The sequence below is a fragment of the Buteo buteo genome, chromosome 1 (assembly GCF_964188355.1).
Source record: "Buteo buteo chromosome 1, bButBut1.hap1.1, whole genome shotgun sequence".
Classification (NCBI taxonomy): Eukaryota; Metazoa; Chordata; class Aves; order Accipitriformes; family Accipitridae; genus Buteo; species Buteo buteo.
In genome coordinates this window covers 27,954,865-27,977,744 of record NC_134171.1, presented here as the reverse complement: position 1 = coordinate 27,977,744, position 22,880 = coordinate 27,954,865, and the positions used below count along the sequence as shown (strand labels likewise).

The following is a 22,880-nucleotide window of genomic DNA, read 5'->3' as shown; positions in this document are numbered from 1 at the left end:
TTTTACCCCCACGGCCTGAAGTGCCCCTTGTTTAAATGAAGAACAAGTTGGGCTCCTGCCTCTATGTGGCACAACTGAGGGTTGAAAACTTAACCTTTAAAGGATTATAAAAACCAAAGCTAAAGTGTTCCCACGCATGAACCACCCAGCACAACAGAGTCACACTTAGATCTGGCAGTGGTAGTCAGAGAAATGCAGTCAGGTTTAGGCCTCAGCTTTTACTGGCAAGAGCAATCGTACATCTCTCATCCAACACATGGGCACAAGTCTGTGCTCTAACACATTCCAGCAGCACAGCCTGAAAGTACATGCATCAGAAATCTGGATGCAGGTGAGTTGTGGCTCCGGCTAAAACCAAATAAATAAAAATTAAAAAATCTACTGCTTAAATAGCGTACAAATTTAGTTGCTTCACAGCCAAGAATCCAGACGCTAATGTGTTCCAAATCAAACTCTGTTTCTGGCATCTGGATCCTAATGACAGCTGACTTTCTTTTCTGCTCTGAATCACCCCCATTCCATTGTCAAGCTAGAAAGCACATTAAGCTCCTCTGAAAATCAAGATCCCAGTCTGCCGTGCCCCAGCAAAGCAGCAGGACATCAAATACAGCATTTGTGTCCCACCAGGGCCTGTTAGATTTGTACCAGGAGCGCAGCTGAACATGGGTTTCATTTGCGCCCTCAATTAAATCCCCCCCTTCCCTCATGGCAAAGGCATGCTGATATAGGGAAGATGGTGACAAACGCTGTCACATGCATCCTGCTGGATGCTACTTTTGGAAGGACGACCACCATTCTCGCGCTCTGCAAGTGCCGACCGGAGCGACAGCGTGCGGGAGGCAGCGAGGTTTGGGGGAGGCTGGGAGGGTTTTTCTTTTGGGGGGCGGGGGGGGGGCCGGAATCCAAAGCGAACCAAAAAAGCCACCTAGCCGAGGCGAGGGGAGGAGCCGGGGTAGGGGCTTGGCTCTTCCCTGGGCCGAGCCTGGCAGCGCGGCAGCGCTTTGCCAGGTGGCAGCCGGCTCCGGCGGCCGCTCGGCCTTGAGGGCCAGCGCGGCTGCCGACCCCCGCGCCCCCCGCCGCCGGCGGGCGGAGCCTGCGGCCGGGCGAGGCGGGGCAGGGGCAGCGCTCCGGCCGGGCCGGGCCGGGTCGGGTCGGGTCGGGCCGGGCCGGGCCGGCCCCCAGCCCGTCCCGCCGCCGGGGCAGGTGAGGGCCGGCGGCGCGGGGCCGTGCCGCCCGCTGCCGTGCCGGAGGGCGGCGGGAGCAGCGGCTCCGTCCAGGCGCTTCCGGGCGCGCCGGGGAAGAAGAAGGAGGAGGAGGAGGAGGAGGAGGAGGAGGAGGTGGAGAAGAAGGGGAGGGGTGGGGTGGGTGGAGGGGAGGGAGGAAGGCCGCCTTTTTTAGGAGGGAGACCCTCCTTCGCGGCCGCCCGCTCGCAGCCATGGCTTTGAAGGAGGCGGGCGGCAGCATCCTGCCCATCAGCGACATGGTGTCGGGGCCGTCGGGCTCGCCGTTCCCCGAGGTGGTGGAGCTGAACGTGGGGGGCCAGGTGTACGTGACGAGGCACTCCACGCTGCTCAGCGTCCCGGACAGCACGCTGGCCACCATGTTCTCCCCTTGCCGGGGCGGCCCGGCGGCGGCCCGCCAGCTGCCCAGGGACAGCCGGGCGCGCTTCTTCATCGACCGCGACGGCTTCCTCTTCAGGTACGTGCTGGATTACCTGCGGGACAAGCAGCTGGCGCTGCCCGAGCACTTCCCCGAGAAGGAGCGGCTCCTGCGGGAGGCCGAGTACTTCCAGCTGGGCGACCTGGTGAAGCTGCTGTCGCCCAAGGTCACCAAGCAGAGCTCGCTCAACGACGAGGGCTGCCAGAGCGACCTGGAGGACAGCAACTCGCAGGGCAGCAGCGACCGGCTGCAGCGGGCGGCGCTGGACAAGCGCTCGGGCTTCCTCACCGTGGGCTACCGCGGCTCCTACACCACGGTGCGGGACAACCAGGCGGACGCCAAGTTCCGCCGCGTCGCCCGCATCATGGTGTGCGGCAGGATCGCCCTGGCCAAGGAGGTCTTCGGGGAGACCCTCAACGAGAGCCGCGACCCCGACCGCCCCCCCGAGAAGTACACCTCCCGCTTCTACCTCAAGTTCACCTACCTGGAGCAAGCCTTCGACCGGCTCTCCGAGGCGGGCTTCCACATGGTGGCTTGCAACTCCACCGGCACCGCCGCCTTCATCAACCAGTACAGGGACGACAAGATCTGGAGCAGCTACACCGAGTACATCTTCTTCAGTAAGTGCTGCCCGCGCCCCTGCCGCCCCCCCATCCCCGGGGCGGGCGGGGGGGGGGGCGCATGGCGAGGCGCAGTTAGAAGTACATCTATGTGTATCCCCCGATCTCCCCCCCCCGAACCCTCGCTGTCCCAAAGCAACATGTAGCTCGAGAGAAATTGGGGCTGCGCCCTTTCCCGTCTCATTCGGCGCTGTCACCGCCACCCTTCAAATTTTATTTTGTGCATGGGGGGGGGGGCGGGACAGGGCTGCCTAATGCTCCGTCCGGAGGGCGGCGAGGGAGCAGCTCCCCCCGCTCCTTGGAGCAATCGGGGCTGCTCCCACCTTTTGGTGCGAGGACCTGCCCCCCCCCCCCCCCGCCCCCGCACCGCCTGCCCCGTGTCGGGGTCTCCCAGGGGGGCGTCGCGCCGGTGCCGGAGCAGGGGGCTGCGGCGGGGGGGGTCCCAGCCCCGCTGGCCGGGCGGGGGGGGTGCGGGCACGGCGCGGGCTCCGCCGCGGAGGCTTGCGGCGCTGCCTCGCAGCGAGCCGGTGCGGAGATTGCGCGAGCGGAGCCCCGAGCGAGGAAGGGTTTTAATATTTTATCGCTGCGTTTCCTTCCCAAGTGAGCGCACTGCGCCTGGGCACGGCCTCCGGCAGGGAAGGGGCAGCGAGAGCGCAGCCAACATCCCGAGGAGCAAGAAAGAGTCTGGCTCGAGATGGAAAAAAAAAAAAAAAAAAAGCGGAAAAAAAGAAAATAAACCACTCCGTAGCCAGCGCACGGCTCCTAAGCAACTTCGCTAGTTGGCTGTGGGTAGCCTCAAAGGTTCCAGGTCACTCGCAAATAGAAAAATCGAGTGATGACGAATGAGTTCCAATCTAGCAAAGTACATAGTGCTATGTAGGGCACTGGCTGGGCAGTGGTTTCGGGTAATGAAACTACAGCTGGATGGAGAACACCGGCCCCTGGCAGAGATTTGTCTTTGGAAGGCAGAGGCAGCCTTAAACGTTACAGATGCATTTGAGAGTCGGGTTAGCCTGTGGAAGAGAGAGGTGTGTTCTCCATTCACTTCTTTCTTCTGCCTCTGCTGCGTGGTCTCCTGCTCGCCGAGCGCAGGGGTGATGCTTTGGTAGAGCATCTGCCTGTCTCTGTGGGGAGGTGGGAGATGCAGCCTCTAACTAACTTCACCAATAGGGCAGCTAAACAGAAGCAACCTGTTTTGCATTCAAAACTGGACCTGGGCACGGTATTTCAGAGGGGAGGGAAATGTGAATGGTTTTCTGCTCGGAGGAGAAATTCATTAAATAGTTTACATTGCTGGATATTATACAGGTGGTGACCACCCTTTGCTGAGCAGACTTAAGTACTTCAATCTTCAAAACTATATTAAAACAGTTTTTGAAGATTCATTGCATAACCTATTGCCAGTCATGTTTCATTACGATATGTAAAAACTGAGCTGCAGAGCTTTACATTCTTCTGGGTGGACTTTTGTCAAGTATTTTACATGATTATTAAATCTCCTTTCTGAGAAAAATGGACGTACTGATTTTCTAAATAGTAGAAATTCCTTATTGTTATTATCAAGACTATGAAGTACTCTATTCTGTTTGCTCGGAACTAGATTTGTAGGTGCATAATTTTTGTGTGCGTTTGTGATGCTCTTACTGTTTTGGGTTATTTTTTTGTCTGTGTGTTATGATGAGGTTGCTGTACAGAACAGTGCTCTAATTCAAATCAGTGTTCCAAATTAATCCCTGGTGCAATACCACTGATTTACATGGAGTCATGCCAGGGATGAATTGGATGTTGTACATCATGATTTTTGTTTTAATTTTTAGTCTTCCAGCTTACAATGTTGTAAAGAGTAAAACAGTTAATTACTTAAATTTTCAGTTAGCTGTATCAATTTATGGTCTTGCTTAATGTTTTTAGGTGTGTTTGGGTTTTTTTGACTTCTGAGTGCAAAAAATGGCTGAGATAAAAGTAGGCTGAAAAGATGAAAAATGTTATGCATTTAGCAACTTTTCTGTTTAACAATTTTATACATTTTTGCATGCTTAGATAGATTTTTCTGAAATATAGCAACATGGAGACAAAACTTAAAAAATCACTAAAATGGGAAAAGAAACAAGCAAAGCGCAATGCTTTAGTTTGGGGTTTTTTTAAACTGACTAAATGTCCAATTGATGGAGGCTGTTGATAAAACAATACTTTATTAAATGCCCTGGATGGATTGGGTGCTTGCCGTTGCTTTGCCAGACTGCTGCACGAGAATCCATTGAAGGGAGAGCAAACCTTGGAAGCCTTAGTGCTCTGCACCAGGGGTGAGAACAGTGGTCAGGGCTACTGGCTGTAGGCTCTCCAATAGCATTATCCAGGATCGTATTCCTTCCTCACTCATAAAAAGAGCTTAATACACAGAGAAGAGCAGTCACTTTTTGATTTGTTCATTGCCACATGTCCCCATGAACCCCAGAAAGGAGGCAGTTTTGGTTGGGAGGTTGCTGATTTCAAGACCTCTCATGGGGAATGTCCAACCTTGGACTGTGCCTCACAGACAAAAATATTGTGACAAAAAAACTTTGGGGAGCCTATTCCAATTTTGGCCAGTGCCTGAGAGTTAATTTGGTGCTAGCAGAGAAGAAACCTAGTTTTATGTTCCACTGGAAAAACCTCTAGCTTCATTTGCATTTATTATTCACAGCATGAGGATCTGCAACCAGCAACTGTATTAGTTGTTGGTCTGTAATTCTATAGCAGCCACACAAACTTCTTTCACCGTTTCTCCTGAGGACTTGTGGACAAATCTGTTTTCTAGTAATGGTAGATAGCAAAGTGATTAGAAAAATCTATGAGGATATATACATTCTACCCGTTTCCTTAGACCATGAGTAGCTGAATGAGTTTCTCACTGAGAGCTACTAAGGAATGTTTGAAGGCCAAAGGTTTCATTTATGGTTTGTGGAACAGATTTCAGGTCTGTTTCTAGTATCTCTCAAAACTTTGGTAGGTATTTTGATTGAAATTACCATCTATCACTTTTTTTAAAAAATGGAAAATACTTCATATTCTTAAACGTTCTGGCAGATGAAATTCACCTTGGATACTACATATATATTTAATTAATTTATGAATTCCTTAATATCTAGGGATGGATTGGTTGTTGTAGACTAATTCTGTCTGAAGAACCAGAGGCTGTTTGAAACTGCTTACCAGGAAATAATGCTTCAGCCTTTGGCAACATGTCCTGACAAGTACAGAGACAGGCTTCCCTTCTTAGTATGCATAATTCCTATAAAAAAACATTAGGTTCTTTGACCCCAGAGGTGTGCAAGCTATCATGTATGCAATGACAGCTTCATTTCTCTACACAATTACTACACAGCCATAATTTAACTTGCAGCTTGCATCGGTGGTTTAGTTCTGAAAAGTGTTCACAGATCTGTTCCATGTGTCCGTTACAAATCCTGTCTCTTAATGGTCAATAAAAGGAGTAAATTTTTATGTGATGGTGAAAAGGTTCTACCAGATTGTATCACAGACTTTGCCTGGTTTTTGTTTGTTTGTTTGTTCCCCCCCCCCCCTTATAGCTTGGCTTCATGCTCTTGAAGCTCTCACCTTAGTGCACGTGAGCATGAATTGGGTCAGTTAACACGACATGAAATGCATATGCAGTTTGGGAAAGAGGCCCAAACCCTTCTGCTGCTCAGTTTCCAGCTGCCATAGAGGACCACTGATTAACTGCCTGTTGGTGTGCAATAGGTGATGGCCTTCACAAAAGTTGCTTCTAGCTGGAGACAGGAGACCAGAAGCCAGGAGACCTTGCTTCACATGCCTGCAGGGAATGTAACCTACCTTCTGTTAGCTGGTGTCTTTGTGAGGAAAGGGTGTGATTTACATTTTCAAGCTTTTGGTTTTTTTCTGTGGTTCCCTGTATCTCTCAGTACTGCTGTGTAATGCAGGATTGCCTGTGCATGCTATTACTATTTTTTTCTTCTGTAGAATCTAATTGGTCTTAATGGATTTTACATTTAACATCTGCTACAAAATCTGACTTATGGGTGTTGAGAGCATGATGCTCAGCTGGAAGCTCTGTGTGCTGAACTGACATGTTTTTTGTAAGAAGAATGCAGTAATATTTCATGAAAAAACTTTGATGCGTATTCTATTTTGACGCTCCTGTTTCACATGCGACAATTTCTGTTTCCTTGTTTCATGTTTTTGTTTGTAACAGGTGACATTTGCATGAATTTATGGTGCTTATTTTCCACTTGAAGTCACAGCACTCTGAGATTATATTGGTTGCTGTGGAAATTGTCATAAACAAGTGATAATAATTTTGTAATCAGTGGGGAATAAGCAGTTGGAAGCAATGAACTTTTAGGAAACAAGAGGGTATTTTGAAAAACCAAAACAACCCAATCCCCCTAAAAACTTAAACAAAAGTTTACCACCAAACCCCCCCAAAACCCTACTCACAACAACAATAACAAAACCCAGCAAGCATTGTTTGTAGTTTTGCAATAAAAAGGAGAAGAAAACAGAAGGTGACACTTCAAACATGGGAAACAAGCATGTATGTAAAATACTTTGAGTTGCTCTGTGAATGCCAAATCCAGTTAAACATCCCACTGGGATAGCGAGGGGAGGGTGGGTCGGCAGATAACCCTAAACTGCTCTTCTGAGGGCAGAGTAGTATGAAAGCCATCCTGCATGTGGTTTCTGTGACCATGCCAAGCTGCTCTCCATCCATCACTGCTTATTTGGTGGAGTTTTTGCTACGTGGAGTGTGTCTGTGCTATTTTTTTAATGTTTTTTTTATATGGAACAAATATATCTGAAACGTGCTAGGCTGAGGAGAAATGAGACCAAGACAAAAGTAAAACAAGGGTATTGCTTCTCTGTGGTACATTAAGGTAAAGCTGGACAATTTACTTTGAGCCTGAACCAGAGCCTCAAAGATTAGAGTACAAATTTTTGGTGCTACAGGCAGACCTGAAGGTTTAAATCAGTATTGCAAGAACAGTGTAGAAAAGCTTGAGATTTCTGACAGTATCAAGATCTAGGAATGTTGTTTCTGGTAGGACCATTGAGCAAAGCCCTTTAAAGAGAGATTCTATAGGTAGTCCTGTGACTTTGGAAAACTGACATGAAAGTTCAGGATATTCTGCCTTATGATTCCAGCTCAACTCTACTACAGTTTAAAAATAAATAAATAAAAGACTACTCTTTATCTTGTCATTCTTCCAAAATATGTGTCCCTGAATGTAAAGGGATGAAGCAGTGTACAGTCATAAATTACTAATATGAGAATATCTTTCTTATGCCACCACTTGACATAATGTGATAATCTAGACTACTGAAACTGGTATTCTGATTTGAGTCATCATTTCAACCAAGAGACTCTATTTGAGAATGATTTTAAAATATGAGATTAAAAGAAGTTGGAAAAATTCAGCTTTTTAATAAATAAATAATGAAAACAACCTGTGTTCCTCTACAGCTGGTGTAAAGACACTGCTGCAGTGAAAAACTATGCCAGGAAGCTTTTGATTTTTCTTACGCTTCAGTAGAAATACACAAGACTCAATACAATGATTTGTGATCAGATTTTAATCATTATATCCAGTTTCTGGTCTTATTACAATAAAATCATATTTTTAAGTACTGTAGAGCCCCTTTAATATTTGGAACTGAGGATTGAAACTGTTGTGCAGTATTTTAAAAGTAAAATTAGAGAAGAACTGAGAAAATCAACTATCCTCAATATTATATACCAGGATCAATACTAGATAAGCAATAAGACCTTGATACAAGCAGCTGTTATTTCTGATGTTGGGAAGTGGAAACACATGGGTTTTGATATTATCCCATACTTGTACTTCTTGTGGATTACTTGGGAACAAAGTGACAGTGTTGGAGAAGCTGACTTTGCTGGATCTGTAATATTTTGCAGGAAAACTGCTTTGTGGTGTCAGATCACTTCATACATTTTCAAGGATTTATGTTAGTAGCTGCAGGTAAATGTTTACTTTTCCACAGTAGGGTAAGCAAATCGTATTTTATTTTTTCTTTATTGTCAACATGAACTTCTAGTTATCTGCTGTTCAAGTGCAGAATTTATGTGTACAAAAGTTTTCCATATAATATTGTTCCAGGCACATGATTTAAAATTAAAATATTACTGCTAATAAAATACATTTTGCAATATAGTTGCTTTCTCAGTATGATATGGCTGGTATTTCACTGCTGGTTTTCTCCTTTGCAGCAAATACCACATTTATCATACTGTGATGAGAATTTGTGTGGCGAACAAAATTCACTAAGCACTGCACCAAGAGGGAGTTCATCGATTCTCACATTATCCTTTTTCTGCCACAGTTCCACATTTAAACATAGGTCTCCAGAAATGAAAAGCTGCTCAGGCAGCTCTCACAGATGTCAAAAGTAATATGCTATGGGCATGAGGAGAGAAGTGGCAGAAGGAAAGACCCTCTTCTTGGTCCTGCTGAACATCAGCATGGCCTGAACAAAGCAACCAGAAGTAACTGGTGTGTTATCAATTTAAGGGCGAGATCTTTGGTGAGCCAGATACTTAGACGGGCAAAGAAGGAAAGTGTGTAAAGTGGTGTGTATCTCTGCGTCATGCTTCTGGGGTCCTGGGCTGCTCGAGACTGGTGTGGTGCCCAGTGTAGCTCCCAGCCAGCTTAGGATTGCCCTATGGTGTCCCAGCAGCTAGGCAGATCCTGGGTGTCACTGCAGGGGAAGTGAATAGCACAGCGATGCTCTGGATTTCCCCTATGATTTTCTGTCTCCAGTTTTGAATTGCTTCACTGCCAGAGTCATGGAAGAAGTCTGTTACAGAGTTAAATCGGCCAAGGTCATGTCTGCAGGGCTTTTCCATGCCACAGACTGATTATTTGGTTGGTGGGTATTTGACTTGGTATAACTGTTGAAAAAAGCTGGACTCACTATACCAGCTAACATCCTAAGTGGCAAGCAGATGTTATTTTTATATCCAAGGATTATTTTATTTCATTTCTGCTTACAAGATCTTTATTTCTTGAAGCAGGTAGGGTACTAATGGCACTCAAATCATGGGTCTTTTATAAACTGAGCCACTGGAAGTCCAGTGGAAAATCCTTAAAAAAATTACTAGGCAAATTTCGTTTTGCTTTAGTAAATCAAATGCTTCGTCATGGATTTCCTGTGGAGGTTGTTCACTCCAGCTTGATAAAACTGCATGTTCTTTTTGAGAAGAGGTAACTTACACTCTACTTTAAAATTCATACATTGACTAAATGTTAGGAGAAAAAAGTGCTATGTCTAAAATGAAATTATCATTCTCAGTAGAGTTTAGGTACTTTTTCTTTAAATGTTTTGTATGATTTTTATTTTTAAACCAGTAATGGCCATCGCACATTTAGCTTTTGCCTCATATAAATTCAGGATTATTCAGTGAATTTATTCCTTTCCTTTTCTTTCTTTAACCTAAATGGGATTAATTGTATAAATAGGGACTGACAGTGTATGAAACTAACACTCAAATCCCATTCACAGCTGAAAGATAGACCTTCCCTGGGACTGAAGTAGCAAATAGTCTTGGTCTAGTCTTTCACATAAAAGTGAAATTCAAATTACATGAGTGATTATTTGGTTTCCTAACTGTTTCTAGTACATATAATCCTGGCAGGAGGTAAGCAGAGATGTTTTGTAATTTTCATGGCACTTGTAGAAACTAATGCCACTCCATTTTGGTTGCATTTTACCAGATTGTGGTAACAAAACTTGTCATGTTTGTTACATTTTGACAGTTTAGCTTCAGAAGACATATTTAAATTAAAGAGTGCATCTTTCTGCAAGGTGTCACTCCATTTATATCATCGCATCTCTAAATATTTTCAGGACTTTGCCACACATATGTAAAAATCACAGTGGTGTTAATGAGAGTTTCATGTTCTAGCAAGAAGATGAATACAATGCTTTAAAAACGTTCATGCAAATATTATTTCTTCTTTATGGAATGACTTCTATGTTGATACTGTCTTTCCAAAGTTGCTTAAAACAGGATTCAAAGATAGGGAACAGTGTGCTTACCCATCCTTTGTCCTATGGGGTCTGCCTGGCCATAAGCAGCGTCAGGACTGTTATCAGTTAGAGCTGGTGCGATGATTCCTTCATCAACATTTTGCAGATAAGAGTAGCTGGATCAAACTTTAGTTGTTCTTTTTCTCATTGCTCCCCATATGGCTGAACCCTATGGCAGGGGCTCTGAGCAAAGGAGGTGCAGACACAGGGGCTGCTGCCTCTGGGGAACTGCCGCTGCCTCTAGGTGTCTGCCACCGCCTCCGGCTGCGTGCACGTCAGGTTTGCTTTGTACTGCTCGGGTCATGTACCCTGTGCCTGACCTGTTTTCTGTTCCAGTGACATGCACTTAGCGAATAGCAAAAACTAGAGTGGCTTACAGAATAAAAAATAGTAGTACTTCCCATTGAAGGGAATACTACGACACTTTAAAAAAACCCCAACCTGTGAATAATTCAATCCAGAGACAACTCAATCACAAGTGCAAGTACACGCAGCAACAATAACTAATGTGGTGAAGTAGATATGCTGTACATCTCTTTGGGAGGAGAAGGAGTCAGCTGAGAAACTGAACAGAGAAATCAGCACCATCATTAAATTTTATTAATGAAATTAAATATTCCAGGTCTTCACTTAGCATACATTCAGTTGTATTATCATTAATATGATGATAATTGTATTAATACAATACAATAGTTAATACAATTAATACAATACATTAATAAACAAGAGGTGTTCTCTTTGCATTAACAGAAAGATATGGTTCAGAAATGAAATCAGTCAGTATATTTTTTTTTATATAAGCAAACAACAACAACCTTCAGATACATTTTTATCTTTTCTCTTTCTTCCTTACCAGGTTTTACCCTTTAGCAGTGTTAACAAATATTCCCAAAGAGAGATGAGTTAGTGCCCAGGGACTCTTGTCATATTTTGTTGTAAACAGTCTCCTGCAACTTAAGTTAATAGTGAAATTGTTTTATGTTTTATTGAACGTAGATGTTTAGAGGTTCTTGTAAGGATTACAACTGTGTTAGTGTATTCCACTGTGGTGGGTTGACCCTGGCTGAGTGCCAGGTACGCACGAAAGCCATTCTATCACTCCCCTCCTCAGCTGGACAGGAGAGAGAAAATATAACAAAAGACTCCTGAGTTGAGAAAAGAACAGGGAAAGATCACTCAGCAGTTACCATCACAGCCAAAACAGACTTGACTTGGGGAAAATTAACTTAATTTATTACCAATCAAATCAGAGTAGGGTAATGAGAAATAAAACCAAATCTCAGAACACCTTCCCCCCACCCTTCCCTTCTTCCCAGGCACAGCTTCACTCCCTCCCAGATTCCCTACCTCCTCACCCCAGCAGCACAGGGGGACAGGGAATGGGGGTTGTGGTCAGTTCATCACACATTGTCTCTGCTGCTCCTTCCTCCTCACGGGTGGGACTCCTCACACTCTTCCCCTGTTCCAGTGTGGGGTCCCACCCACAGGAGACAGTCCTCCACAAACTTCTCCAATGTGAGTCCTTCCCCATGGGCTGCAGTTCTTCATGAACTGCTCCAGCCTGGGTCCCTTCCATGGGGTGCAGTCCTTCAGGCACAGACTGGTCCAGCTTGGGTCCCCCATGGGGTCACAAGTCCTGCCAGAAAACCTGCTCCACCATGGGCTCCTTTCTCCACAAGACCACAGGTCCTGCCAGGAGCCTGCTCCAGTGCAGGCTTCCCACGGGGTCACAGCCTCCTTCGGGGGCATCCACCCGCTCTGGGGTCCTCCCTGAGCTGCAGGTGGATATCTGCTCCACCGTGGACCTCCCTGGGCTGCAGGGGGACAGCCTGCCTCACCATGGTCTTCCCCACGGGCTGCAGGGCAATCTCTGCTCTGGCGCCTGGAGCACCTCCTCCCCCTCCTGACCTTCACTGACCTGGGAGTCTGCAGAGTGGCTTCTCTCACATACTCTCACTCGTGTCTCTGGCTGCAATTGCTGTTGCACAATTTTTTTTCCCCTTCTTAAATCTGTTATCCCAGAGGCACTACCACTGTTGCTGATGGGCTCAGCCTTGGCCAGCGGTGGGTCCATCTTGGAGCCAGCTGGCATTGGCTCTGTTGGACACGGGAAGCTTCTAGCAGCTTCTCACAGAAGCCACCCCTGTGGTCCCCCACTGGCTACCAAAACCTTGCCACACAAACCCAATACATCCATGGAAATTATTAAAAGTCTACTATCATTCTAAAGGCTTTTTATCAGTGAATATTTTATATACGTCTCAGGTATCTGTGCAGCTCTTTATATTTGTTTAATAATAGGAGGAAAAAAGGCCCAGAACAGAATTGCATATATACATGATTATATAAATAAATTGTGTGCAAAACAGTTACTTTCATAACCTCTTACTAACAGTTTAATTAAACCAGATTTTTGTTTTCTGTCTGTTACTCAAATCCCCATTAAAACCACCATACATGCAAAACTATGAGAGTAATGACGAATGTATATTTTGTGTATACAGAAGTATTCTCTAACGCTTCTCGTTCTTAATCCAAGGTTCTTTCATTCTCATTGAAACTCATGAAACTACAAAAGTGTTAGAAGGCAGATAAAATAAGTCGGTAAACCAGAGTGCCAACAATTTAATCACTGTAAAGCAGTGGAAAAAGACTAGAACTAAACAACACTTTTTGCTAGTTTTTCTTAATAAACACATTTTCTTTCCCTTTCTTCTCACAGTCACCCATTTGTAGCCAGTCACTTCTGAGTATTGTTCTCTTCAGACAGCTGTTACTATTTCTGTTGTTAATGCTTACTGTGGCTTTTGAGCTGATCTGAAACAAAGTGGAGGCATGGCTACTCTTGCCATTCCACCTATTTTTATCTCTTTCCAGTGTTTTGGAATATAAATATCACTCATTCTGTCCTTCTAAAAATACCAATATACAGCCTTATAAAAGTGTGATCAATATTGCTGAAGCTATGTGGACTTCAGGAGGAAAAAAAAAAAAAGAACAAAATAATGCAGCTATTTATGATGCAAGATAGAATGGGACCACTGTTCAAGTAGGGCTGTGTCTGTCCTCTCTTACTTCCAAAATTTTGGTGTCAAATCCCACACCTGCCTTTCCAAATGACTTACCCATTTGAAGTACCCCTTTTCGGAGCAGGAACTGTCAGCATCTGTATGTGTAGATAAGCCTTATCATATTAAAAAGAGTAAACCAAAATTACATAAAGAATATAACTAAAACCACTGTAATTTGCAATCCTGCTTGGAATTTTTACTTTTCCAGTACTTGTAGACTTTAGTTTTCTCTGTTAGCTGTCCCGTGGAAAGCTGTGCATATTTACCTCTTTTAGTGTTGTCGTAGCTCACAAACACATAATTCTGATAATTTTCTTTTTCCTGTGAAATTTCTTCATGCTGTCAGTGTGTCTCTGGGGATGTAATAAATGAATGTAACGTTTCTAAATGTTATAGACAGAGATAGACAAAGTCTATGTGGTTTTGCTCCCCCCAAAACATCTGGAGTAACAGATAGTGATATCCTCTGGCTTCACAATAATCCTGTAATTCTTCAGGATAGAAGGGACAAACTTTTCAGAAATGTTTCAGTTATTCAGTGTGTGACATTTTGAGGACTATTGAAATTTTTGAAGTTTTACCTCCTAAACTGCTAAGTTTATATCTTCCTGTGACTTTTAGCTGCCTAGTAATCTAGCCTCCAGTCATAACAATGCTCGCATTTTCATTCCCATCCTTTCACTGTTTACCTTTTCCACCTGTCGCTGAAGTAGTTCGGTGTCTAAATTGGTGGAATTATGCCCCTAAATAATTGCATCTGTGATCGCCTTTAATTACAGGAAGAAGAATGTGCTCGTGGTAGAGGAGATTAGGTTAAACGCTGTCTGTCTAATCAGATCCCTGGTGACTGACTTCTGGCAGTGCTTTCTTCCTAAATCCTGTCGCTGTGGATGTGATGAATAAAAGCTGCACAGCCTGTGCGAGTCCACGTCTTCCGAAGGCGGTTGTGCTTTCCTGATCTGCGGGGTACGACAGGGACTTAGGAGCAAGCCTGAACGTCCTTCACCCCTGCCAAAAAGACGTGCGGGCCTCATGGCGCTTTCGGGTGGGCCTGGCTGGGCAGGGCCTGGGGCTGGGCAGGGCAGGGCTGTGGGGAGCTGGAGGCAGGCCCTGCTGTGGCCTTGGGGACTGCTGGCCCTGGGGAGAGGGGGGCTAAAATGGGGTCCTGGGCAGGGCTGGGGGAGCCCCAGGGGCTCCGTCAGGGCCGGTACGGCCTGCTGGTGTCCCCTTGGGGCCTGGCACTGTGGTGGCCGTGTCTGCTTTCTGTGAATACCAGCAAATCAGCCAAGAGCTGCGTCCTCCAAGGACCTTTGGCCAGGCGCCATAATCACGGGTCTGCTTCAGGGCCTCCAAATACCAGAGCAATGATTCTGGGTGGGGTTTTTCACAAATCTGTCAACTTTCTATAACATAAAATACATGAGAAATAACTCCTTGAGTTATTTTTATGCAGGGGTAGCAAGGGGACGCCAGTAAGGCAAGAGCTGCATCTAACTAATACTTATTCAGTGGCATGGCACACTATTTGTGTTTCTGCAACCATGCTGCTGAAGCAGCGTAAATTTAATAGTAATCTTCAGTTTAATACAGTTAATCTAAATATTCTTTACATTTGCCTGCAAAATATGGAGGAAAAAAAGCACCTGTTATAAGCAATTGGTAACCTGGAAAAAAAACACATTGGAAAAAAATGATTTGCTTTTTAGAGTATGTAAAACCATTTTTTTTATAATTAATATTAATGATGTGACTGTATGCAAGCCTTTCTATATTGTCATGCTTATGATGCATAAAAAGTACGAAGGAGCTTGCCGGTTGCTTAGCTGCACTTTCTGAAAACAGTAAAAATATTTTGAAGTTTGAGTAGATGCACTGTTTTGGTTTTTTTTAAATATTTTAATACATGGGGTTTGGAATCAGAGTTATCCTCTGTCATCAACAGTGAGGCTCCTAGCAAAAATAGTTATCCTTTTTAATGAACCATGTAACAAATCACATCTGAGAGTAATATGAGTCTGAAATTGACCTCCAAATCAATGCTTGCGATCTTGGCTGGATTTTCTGAAAATACATTCAAGTTCAGTGAAAATTTCCATCTGCACCTTGAGTAATGGGCAAGCAGCAGGGATAGACAAATTTAAATTTAGGCTGCTGGTTTGGAAAATTTAGTTCTTTTTATCACCTCCGTGACTGGCAATAAACTGCACTTTTTTCTCTTCTTCCTTATCCTGTGGTTATATTAGAGGTTTAGCAATACAGAAATTGACATTTTACCAAAGTTCACCTTGATTTCTAGCAGTGGTTAGATCTCAGTCATTAATTTGCTCAAGTAAATCAGTTTATAACAGTGAAAGAAAAAGTGGTAAAAGCTATTTACTGTATTATCAAGCAGTCATATAGCAAGGGTATTGCAAGTTACTAGATAATTACTGCTGGTTCAGAGTGGGTTGCCATAATTTCTATTCAAGTAGGTATGTGGTATTAGACTGTGGATCAGTAAATTAAGACTATTAAATGTTACATGTGGTAGCCATATAACACTCTCAGCTTTCAAGCTTCTTAATAGATTTGTAAGTTCCTTGATAAAAGGAAAAACATTTCCCCCATTAAGGCAGTCAGGCATTGGAATGGTCTGTGCAGTGATGCTGTGCACGTTGTACATCCTTGGAGGTTTTCAAGACTCGTCTGGATCAAGTCCCGATAACCTGGTCTGACCTCATAACTGACCATGCTTTTGAGCAGGAGGTTGGACTAGAGACCCCCTAAATTATCTTGTGATTCTCTTCTCTGATGTGATTTAAGTTGGCATTGGCTATTTGAAATCTCTTCTCAGAAAAGGAAGAGTGAACTGCTGCAGGTAAATGAAGTAGATGCTAGAGAGCTGTAAATTCTGATTATTCTGAAAAATCACAAACTTCAAAGCCTTAGCTTTATGTTATCTTTTTACTTACCTTTGTGTGTCCTACTTGTAGTCAGAATTGAAACAAATGCTTCAGGAGAAAGTTTCTTACAGGACTTTCTGGCCCAAATTCAAAACCATAGAATGTTAAATAGGCCACAGTTAAGAAAGCATCTGAAAATACGCTTAAAATGAATGTTGGATAGTACTGTCGTTGTTGATCACATGTTGCCTGAAGAAAGAAATCCCAAGAATTTAGCAAATCACCATTGTTTAAACCTCTAACCATTTTTATTATCATTCTTTAGATAGATTCTGGCGCTGTCACAAAGGTGATAGACCACCTTGAATTTCTTAGGGTTTTTCTCCATTTTGATATTTTTCATCAGTGTTGAGTTCCTTTAATGTGACATATTTTTTTGCTTGAGTTTTTCAGCCTCTGTATTTTTCCCTTAGCATAGCTTGAATCAATTTATGTAGCAACTGCAAAAATGCTGAACAGGTTTTTTTTGGCAGCCTGGAAAACTTAAAAAAAAATAGTCATAAAGCAAACATGAACAATGCTGAATTACTTTTTAGTAATATATTGCTGAATGAATGCATGGCATAATAGCAACAGTTAATTATTAGGATATTTAAACAATTTGGGTTTCTTCCTTCTTGAAATTTTAATGTAAGAATGGAACATGAGGCACTAGTAACTAGGATTATACAAAAAATGTTCAATGTTCCTCTTGCTTTTCCCACATTACTGAAAAGATTGCTGAAATGATGTGTCTGGAGACTCTTTTTGCTGTTAAAAATCCTCTTATGACAACAAACTAAAACAGAAGTATTGCTTGCATTGATTGACACCTAATAGATAAATTTACATATATAGTCATAGAGAAGAAGCATAATAAAAAGATCTTGAGACAGGTCATATGTCAGTTGTAGACTGTCAAAACACTTTCAATGTCAATGAAATTATGTCAGTTACGCCTGGCAATATGTTTTCTTCTCTAAAGTTATTCTCCTGGGCAGGGCTTGTGTTGTCAAGGTACAGTATATTTCCACTGGCATTCATGGTGATGGAGGGATGGGGCAGACTGGTACCAATATCCTTGTTATGAGCACACTTACATCCACTTAGAGAAGATTTGGATGTCTTGATGGTGTTAACTAGTCTGTCCCTTTATGTCCACATTAAATACAATACAAAACTTATGTGACACTGTATTCAAAAACCTGTGGCCTGGCTGTATTTTGCTTCTGGGAGAGTGGTGGAGATGGGTTCCCTAGAGTGGAGAGGAAGGGATCCTGAGGAACAGCAGCCACAGGGTTTCAGCACATCCCTTCTCCTCCTCCTAAGCCCATGTGGTGACCTAGCAGCGGTGGATCATGGAGCTTAGCCCCGAAGTGATTTGCATGGGCAGCCTCATCATTTCAGGACTTCTTTCAGGCTCTTCTCCAGACTTTAATTGGTCTCATTAACTCTGCTTATGTCTGTGTCATGAGCTACAAGCTTTTCTTCACAACCTTGAGGGCCAGATAATTGCTTTATATTTTTAAAGTTAACGCCTGAAATTAATGTATGGTCATGTGAATCAGGAGCCTAGTATCTACTGTGCTATGTTTTCACTATCTTTTCAGTGCCCTCTTTCCACCTTTATTTGTAGATTACCATTGAAACTATGGTAGTAATTTAGCAACACAGTATTCCTAAATATTTCTTAAATCTAATATATCATAATCTTAAATCTATGCATCATATAGAGTGTATATATATTTATCTATCTATATTTAGGAATCTAGATATTTAAAGAAAAGGCATTAGCTAGATTGTGATATCCTGGCTCAAGCTTGTGACTGAGTCATATTATGGTGGCTTGGGAGGCACATAAATAAAGTATTTGTCCTTATAATGTTATTGACAGGCTTTGAATACTTGGCAAGATACTTTATTTCTTTTTTATGACGTCCGTTCAGAATGGTATTGGCATATCATATAGAATTGTCATTATTTTGTACATTTTAAAAAAGTTAAATGAATAACCTCAGTGATCTGTGGTGGTTATTAGAATGTTTAGAATGTTGAAATTGTTTGTTTTACAGTATGACTTACAATACAAAAGAATTCCTAAATTATTTTACACAAACTAAGAACTGTTTGTTTCATCTTGGTTCAGAGCTTCTTGAAGTCTTTGCATTCAGTTCAGTGATTTAGTATGTGTATGTAAAGATCCAGGGTATATACAGTTACCAAAATATAAATGTTGATTTAGCAATCATTTTATGTAGTGCTAAATCCTATGTCAAATATATAACAATGATGTTATCAAGTATAGAAGATTATACTAAAGTAACTCTACTTTTTGTATTTTCTTTCTGAGTTCTACTTTTTAAATAGGATTTTCCCTCCACATATTTCTCTCTTAAGATTGTGATGTTCCAATCCTTATTGGATAGGAGTCTGCCACATAAAGCTATTTTCTCTTTACTGTCTTGTTCTCCAGATTAGCAGTGTTTCTGCAGCATTATTGGAGACAAAAACTACCATTATTTTTATCAGGATGCAGAATCTTGCTATATGGACTTTCAGAGTCATTGACACAGCTTGTATTCTAAACAGTGTTTTCTTGTGATGAGGATAATATGGAACATCTGCACCAGCCAAATAGTATGTAATAACCCTGTCTTGCTACAGTTCTGGAAAGAAGTAGACTACAGTGTTACTTGAGTACTTAAAAACCTTGATTAGCACAGGGGTAATACAGAGATTACAAGTTGTAGAAATAAAAAATAATATAAAGGTGTAATAATCATTGATCTTTATGACAGCTCTGCAAGTTTTGTAAAATTATGATATCTATGCTCCATTGGCTCATGTCGTGTACTTAACTTCATCTGTACAAAGTTGCTCCAAGTGAAACAGGTCAGATCCTTTGCATGTTCATGGAACAATTGTAGATAATTGCACAGGACACAAAACAATGGAAACTTGGAGCTGTATGGACAGGAATGTTCTTGAAAGACAAGAGAAAATCTTCAGGTAGTACAGATGCAGAGGCAAAACTCAAAAGTTCCTAATTTTCTGGTCCTTGCAGACTGTCTGTTATGTTGCAATGCTTTCCATATAATGTCAATTGGAGAATAAAGTCTTGCAATGGTAAATTTGGAATAAAACATGTGGTAATTAAGAAAAAGCTCTTTTCTACCAAGAGATTCCTGCCATTAAATACTGTAGAACTTTAGTTTCACAGAGTTACTCCAAATGAGGCTACCAGGACTAAAGGCTCTGCTGAGCCTGTCTGATGTGACACAGTACAATCTAATGGAAGCCATTACGGTCTATCAAGTCAGGGAGTTTCCTGTAAAAGGGAGGGCTTATGTGTGCTTTCATAAAGCAGAATGACTAATGTTATGAATATGATGTGTAGGTGTTCAAAACTTTTGATGGAAGCCGATAGAATTTCATCTGCCATGTTGCAAATACTATTTTTTTTCTTTTTTTCCTCTTTCTTTGTTATATTGATTTTCCACACTAGATGGCAGTGCCTTAGCACTAGTGCATGATAGGGGAATTGATTTAATTTGTCCAGGAGGGAAGAAATCCTTCTGTTTCATGTTTCCTTTTACACACATAGCTCAAAGAATTGCAGATAGGAGACTGGAGTGTGATTAGCCACATATGGATGGGCAAAGGAAGATGCAAATTATATCCCCTCTTCCTTTGTAGAAATGAAAATCTATTCAAGCTGATCGAACAAGGTTTGCATTGGCCGTAGGTGAGATGGAGTCAGAGAGCTCTCTCTCTGTGCTGTCCCCAAAGAATTGTGCTCATAGAAACTTCACATGAAACGCTGTATTGAGTTAGAGCTGAGAGCGTATCCAGACTCTGAGCAGATTGCCTCACAGTTTTGAGCCATATGTTGTCTATACTGAGAAGTCGGTGAGAGAAAAACACAGCTTCCTTCTCTTTGCAAGAAAATCGTTGCTGGAGAGGTGGGGATGGAGAGCTGAGAATTGATGGGGTGCACCTAGATACTGCTGCGTTAGAGCTAGAAGACAGCAAGGGAACATACACGCACCTGTGAGCTGGGATGCACCCCTGGAGTGTGTGTTAGGTGGAAGTCTGGAATTTCACTAACTTTGAAGTATTCTGACTAGCTGAAAAGTCTGTGAAACTCTCATGGTGAGGACTGAGGTGAGGTCATGGTTAGACAAATGGGCTCTGGAAGTGTAAATGTGACAGTAACAGGTGAAAACTAAAAGCTGGAAGCTTGGAGTTGAAATTCAACTTGAAATTGTGATACAATGTTTGAAATTTATGGATGAGGTCCTTAAAAACAGGGTTATTAAAGCAAACAAACAAAACCCCCTTTGTCATTAGTTTTTTGAGTCTCTAGCATTCATCCTTTCAATCTTGTGTTCATAACCTTGAAAGAAAATCTCCACCTAATCCTGTGAGAGGAGGAGACAGGAGTTTGAAAAACAGCAAATATCAATAGACTCTGCAGTTAAAATAAAAATAAGAGCCACATAACATTATCAGGAGAAATTGATTACAAGACAACTAGCAGTAGGAAAAAAAAAAAAAAAAAAGAAAAAAAGAGGCCTGACATAGGAATGACTGATTGTATGACAAACAGCTGAAAGAAAGAAGATATGAAAGAGCCTGAAAAAAAAGATGTCAAGAAGTCAAGAGCTGCCAAAGAAACACCTTTATGTAAAATTCCTGAAGAGTCGCTTCATGGTGGCATTTGCTCAAAAATAAGATAATTGTTTCAAGTTTCCATCCAATTTATACGTAAAAGGAGGTAAATTTGATGCAATACCTTTATCTTGCTCACTGGAGTTAAACATTTTAAAATCAGGAAAGCTCTTGCCCGAGGCTGGGAAGAATACTGCCATGAATACATTTTCTTAAAGAAAATTTAACTAAACTTGGTCTCTCCTGGGACCTCACTGCATGCAGCTTCTGTCTTATTTATTCAGTTTTATTTTATTTTTTGCTACATCCCTACTGAATGAGCTGGATAAAACCAAATTGAAATACAGGAAAACACATTTTCTCTCACTGGTTTTTACTGGATCTGCCGTAGTAGCTGAAATTTCATTAATGCTGCTGGAAGGAAGGCAGGCCAAAGGAATGTTTACCTATCTTCTACCACAATATTCACAGAAACTGAATGTTTTTGCAGAATACGCCACTGTTATTTGCTGTCATTTTTTGCATGTCACAGAAAGTGAGAGTCCTGCCTGTAATTTATTACATAATTCTGCCAGAGCAGAAGATGCAGATGGCTCACTATAAAAATGCAATGCAAATTATATTTGATATTGCCACTTAGACTATTCCTTATTAGTTAGGGGAGCCAACAAATGGTGCTAAGTTGGAATTTGTCAGGAATTTTGTGCTAGAGAGTGAGCCTCACGCTTGGGGCAGTTATGTGGGAATTAGAAGTTGCCAGTTATTTAAATCAGAGAGAACAAATGATTGAATATAGGCTTCCCACCTCGCAGATGAATTTCTAAATCACCAGGTTAGGTTGTCAGGGGAAACACCCATTCACTTTGCAACAATTATTTTTTTCTTTCTGAATTTGAATATAAATATCTTGCCTTGAAGGTTTTCATAAACCAGAAACTTGTTTTCCAATTAGCCTTCTTCACGTCAGTAGAAAGCGTGACATAGAGTTGTTTGAGGAAAAAGGTATGAGGTGTCTTGAGAAAAAATGAGTATTAATATGAATAATATTATGCAGAAAGTTGAACTTGGGGAGGTTTGTTGTTGGGTTCGGAGGAGTTGGTTTTATGTTCTGTCTTGGTCTGGTTCTCTTTCATCTTGTGGTCAGATGATAAACTGGGATTTTCCCTTTGTACAGATCTTTGGGAAGTCTGAGAAAAAGAAGTCATGTGGAGAGTAAGTGAATTCCTTCCAGGGTTTAAGTCTACCTGTGCACACAGTTTCGCAGATTGGATGATACAAAGTATTTGGAGACTTTATTGTTAACTTTATCATTAACACAGTAACATTTTCAGAGACAACTAACCAATGTGCCTAGTATGCAGATCAAATTCCAGTTAAAAAGAAGAAAGGTAATTTGTAAACTTTTAATGTAAGAACCAAAGGAACATAACCTCTATATTTTAAAACTAATTGAAGAGTCTCATTAAAATCTGATTATCTCGTCAGTAGTTCTGTAGCCGTTTTCACTTTTTTTACAGCCACGCCCAGCACTTTGGGGAAGCAACAGGTACCCTTTTCTTCTTGTTCATGCAAGCCAAGAGCAACTCTCTCTAATAGGAGAATTTTATATTGCTTGCATGGTAGTTCTGATTAGATCTGAAGAACAAACAAATGACAGAATGCTTCAAACCACCCAGATGACTTGTCTTTACTCATATTTATGGTTTAATTGTAAGCAGTAGGTTTGCCTTTAAGAATCGGACTTTGTAAGCATAAGGACTACCCCTATTTGTTAAATGTTAACACCCATAATTCAACCTTTATTTCCTCAAAAAGGCAACATGCTCTTCCAGACTATTCTTGGGTTTACTGCGGCTGTGTTCTTGAAAAAT

At 42.2% G+C, this 22,880-nt stretch overlaps 1 protein-coding gene across 1 annotated transcript in view; it reads left to right on the top strand.

The window, feature by feature from the left end:
- Positions 1 to 1,435: 1,435 nt before the first annotated feature.
- The window catches only part of KCTD8 (potassium channel tetramerization domain containing 8), a 102,366-nt gene continuing 80,921 nt past the window's right edge, over positions 1,436 to 22,880 (top strand). Inside the window, exon 1 of the mRNA XM_075041332.1 lies at positions 1,436 to 2,279. Coding sequence (XP_074897433.1) covers positions 1,436 to 2,279 — 844 coding nt within the window. The remainder of the gene's footprint in view (positions 2,280 to 22,880) is intronic.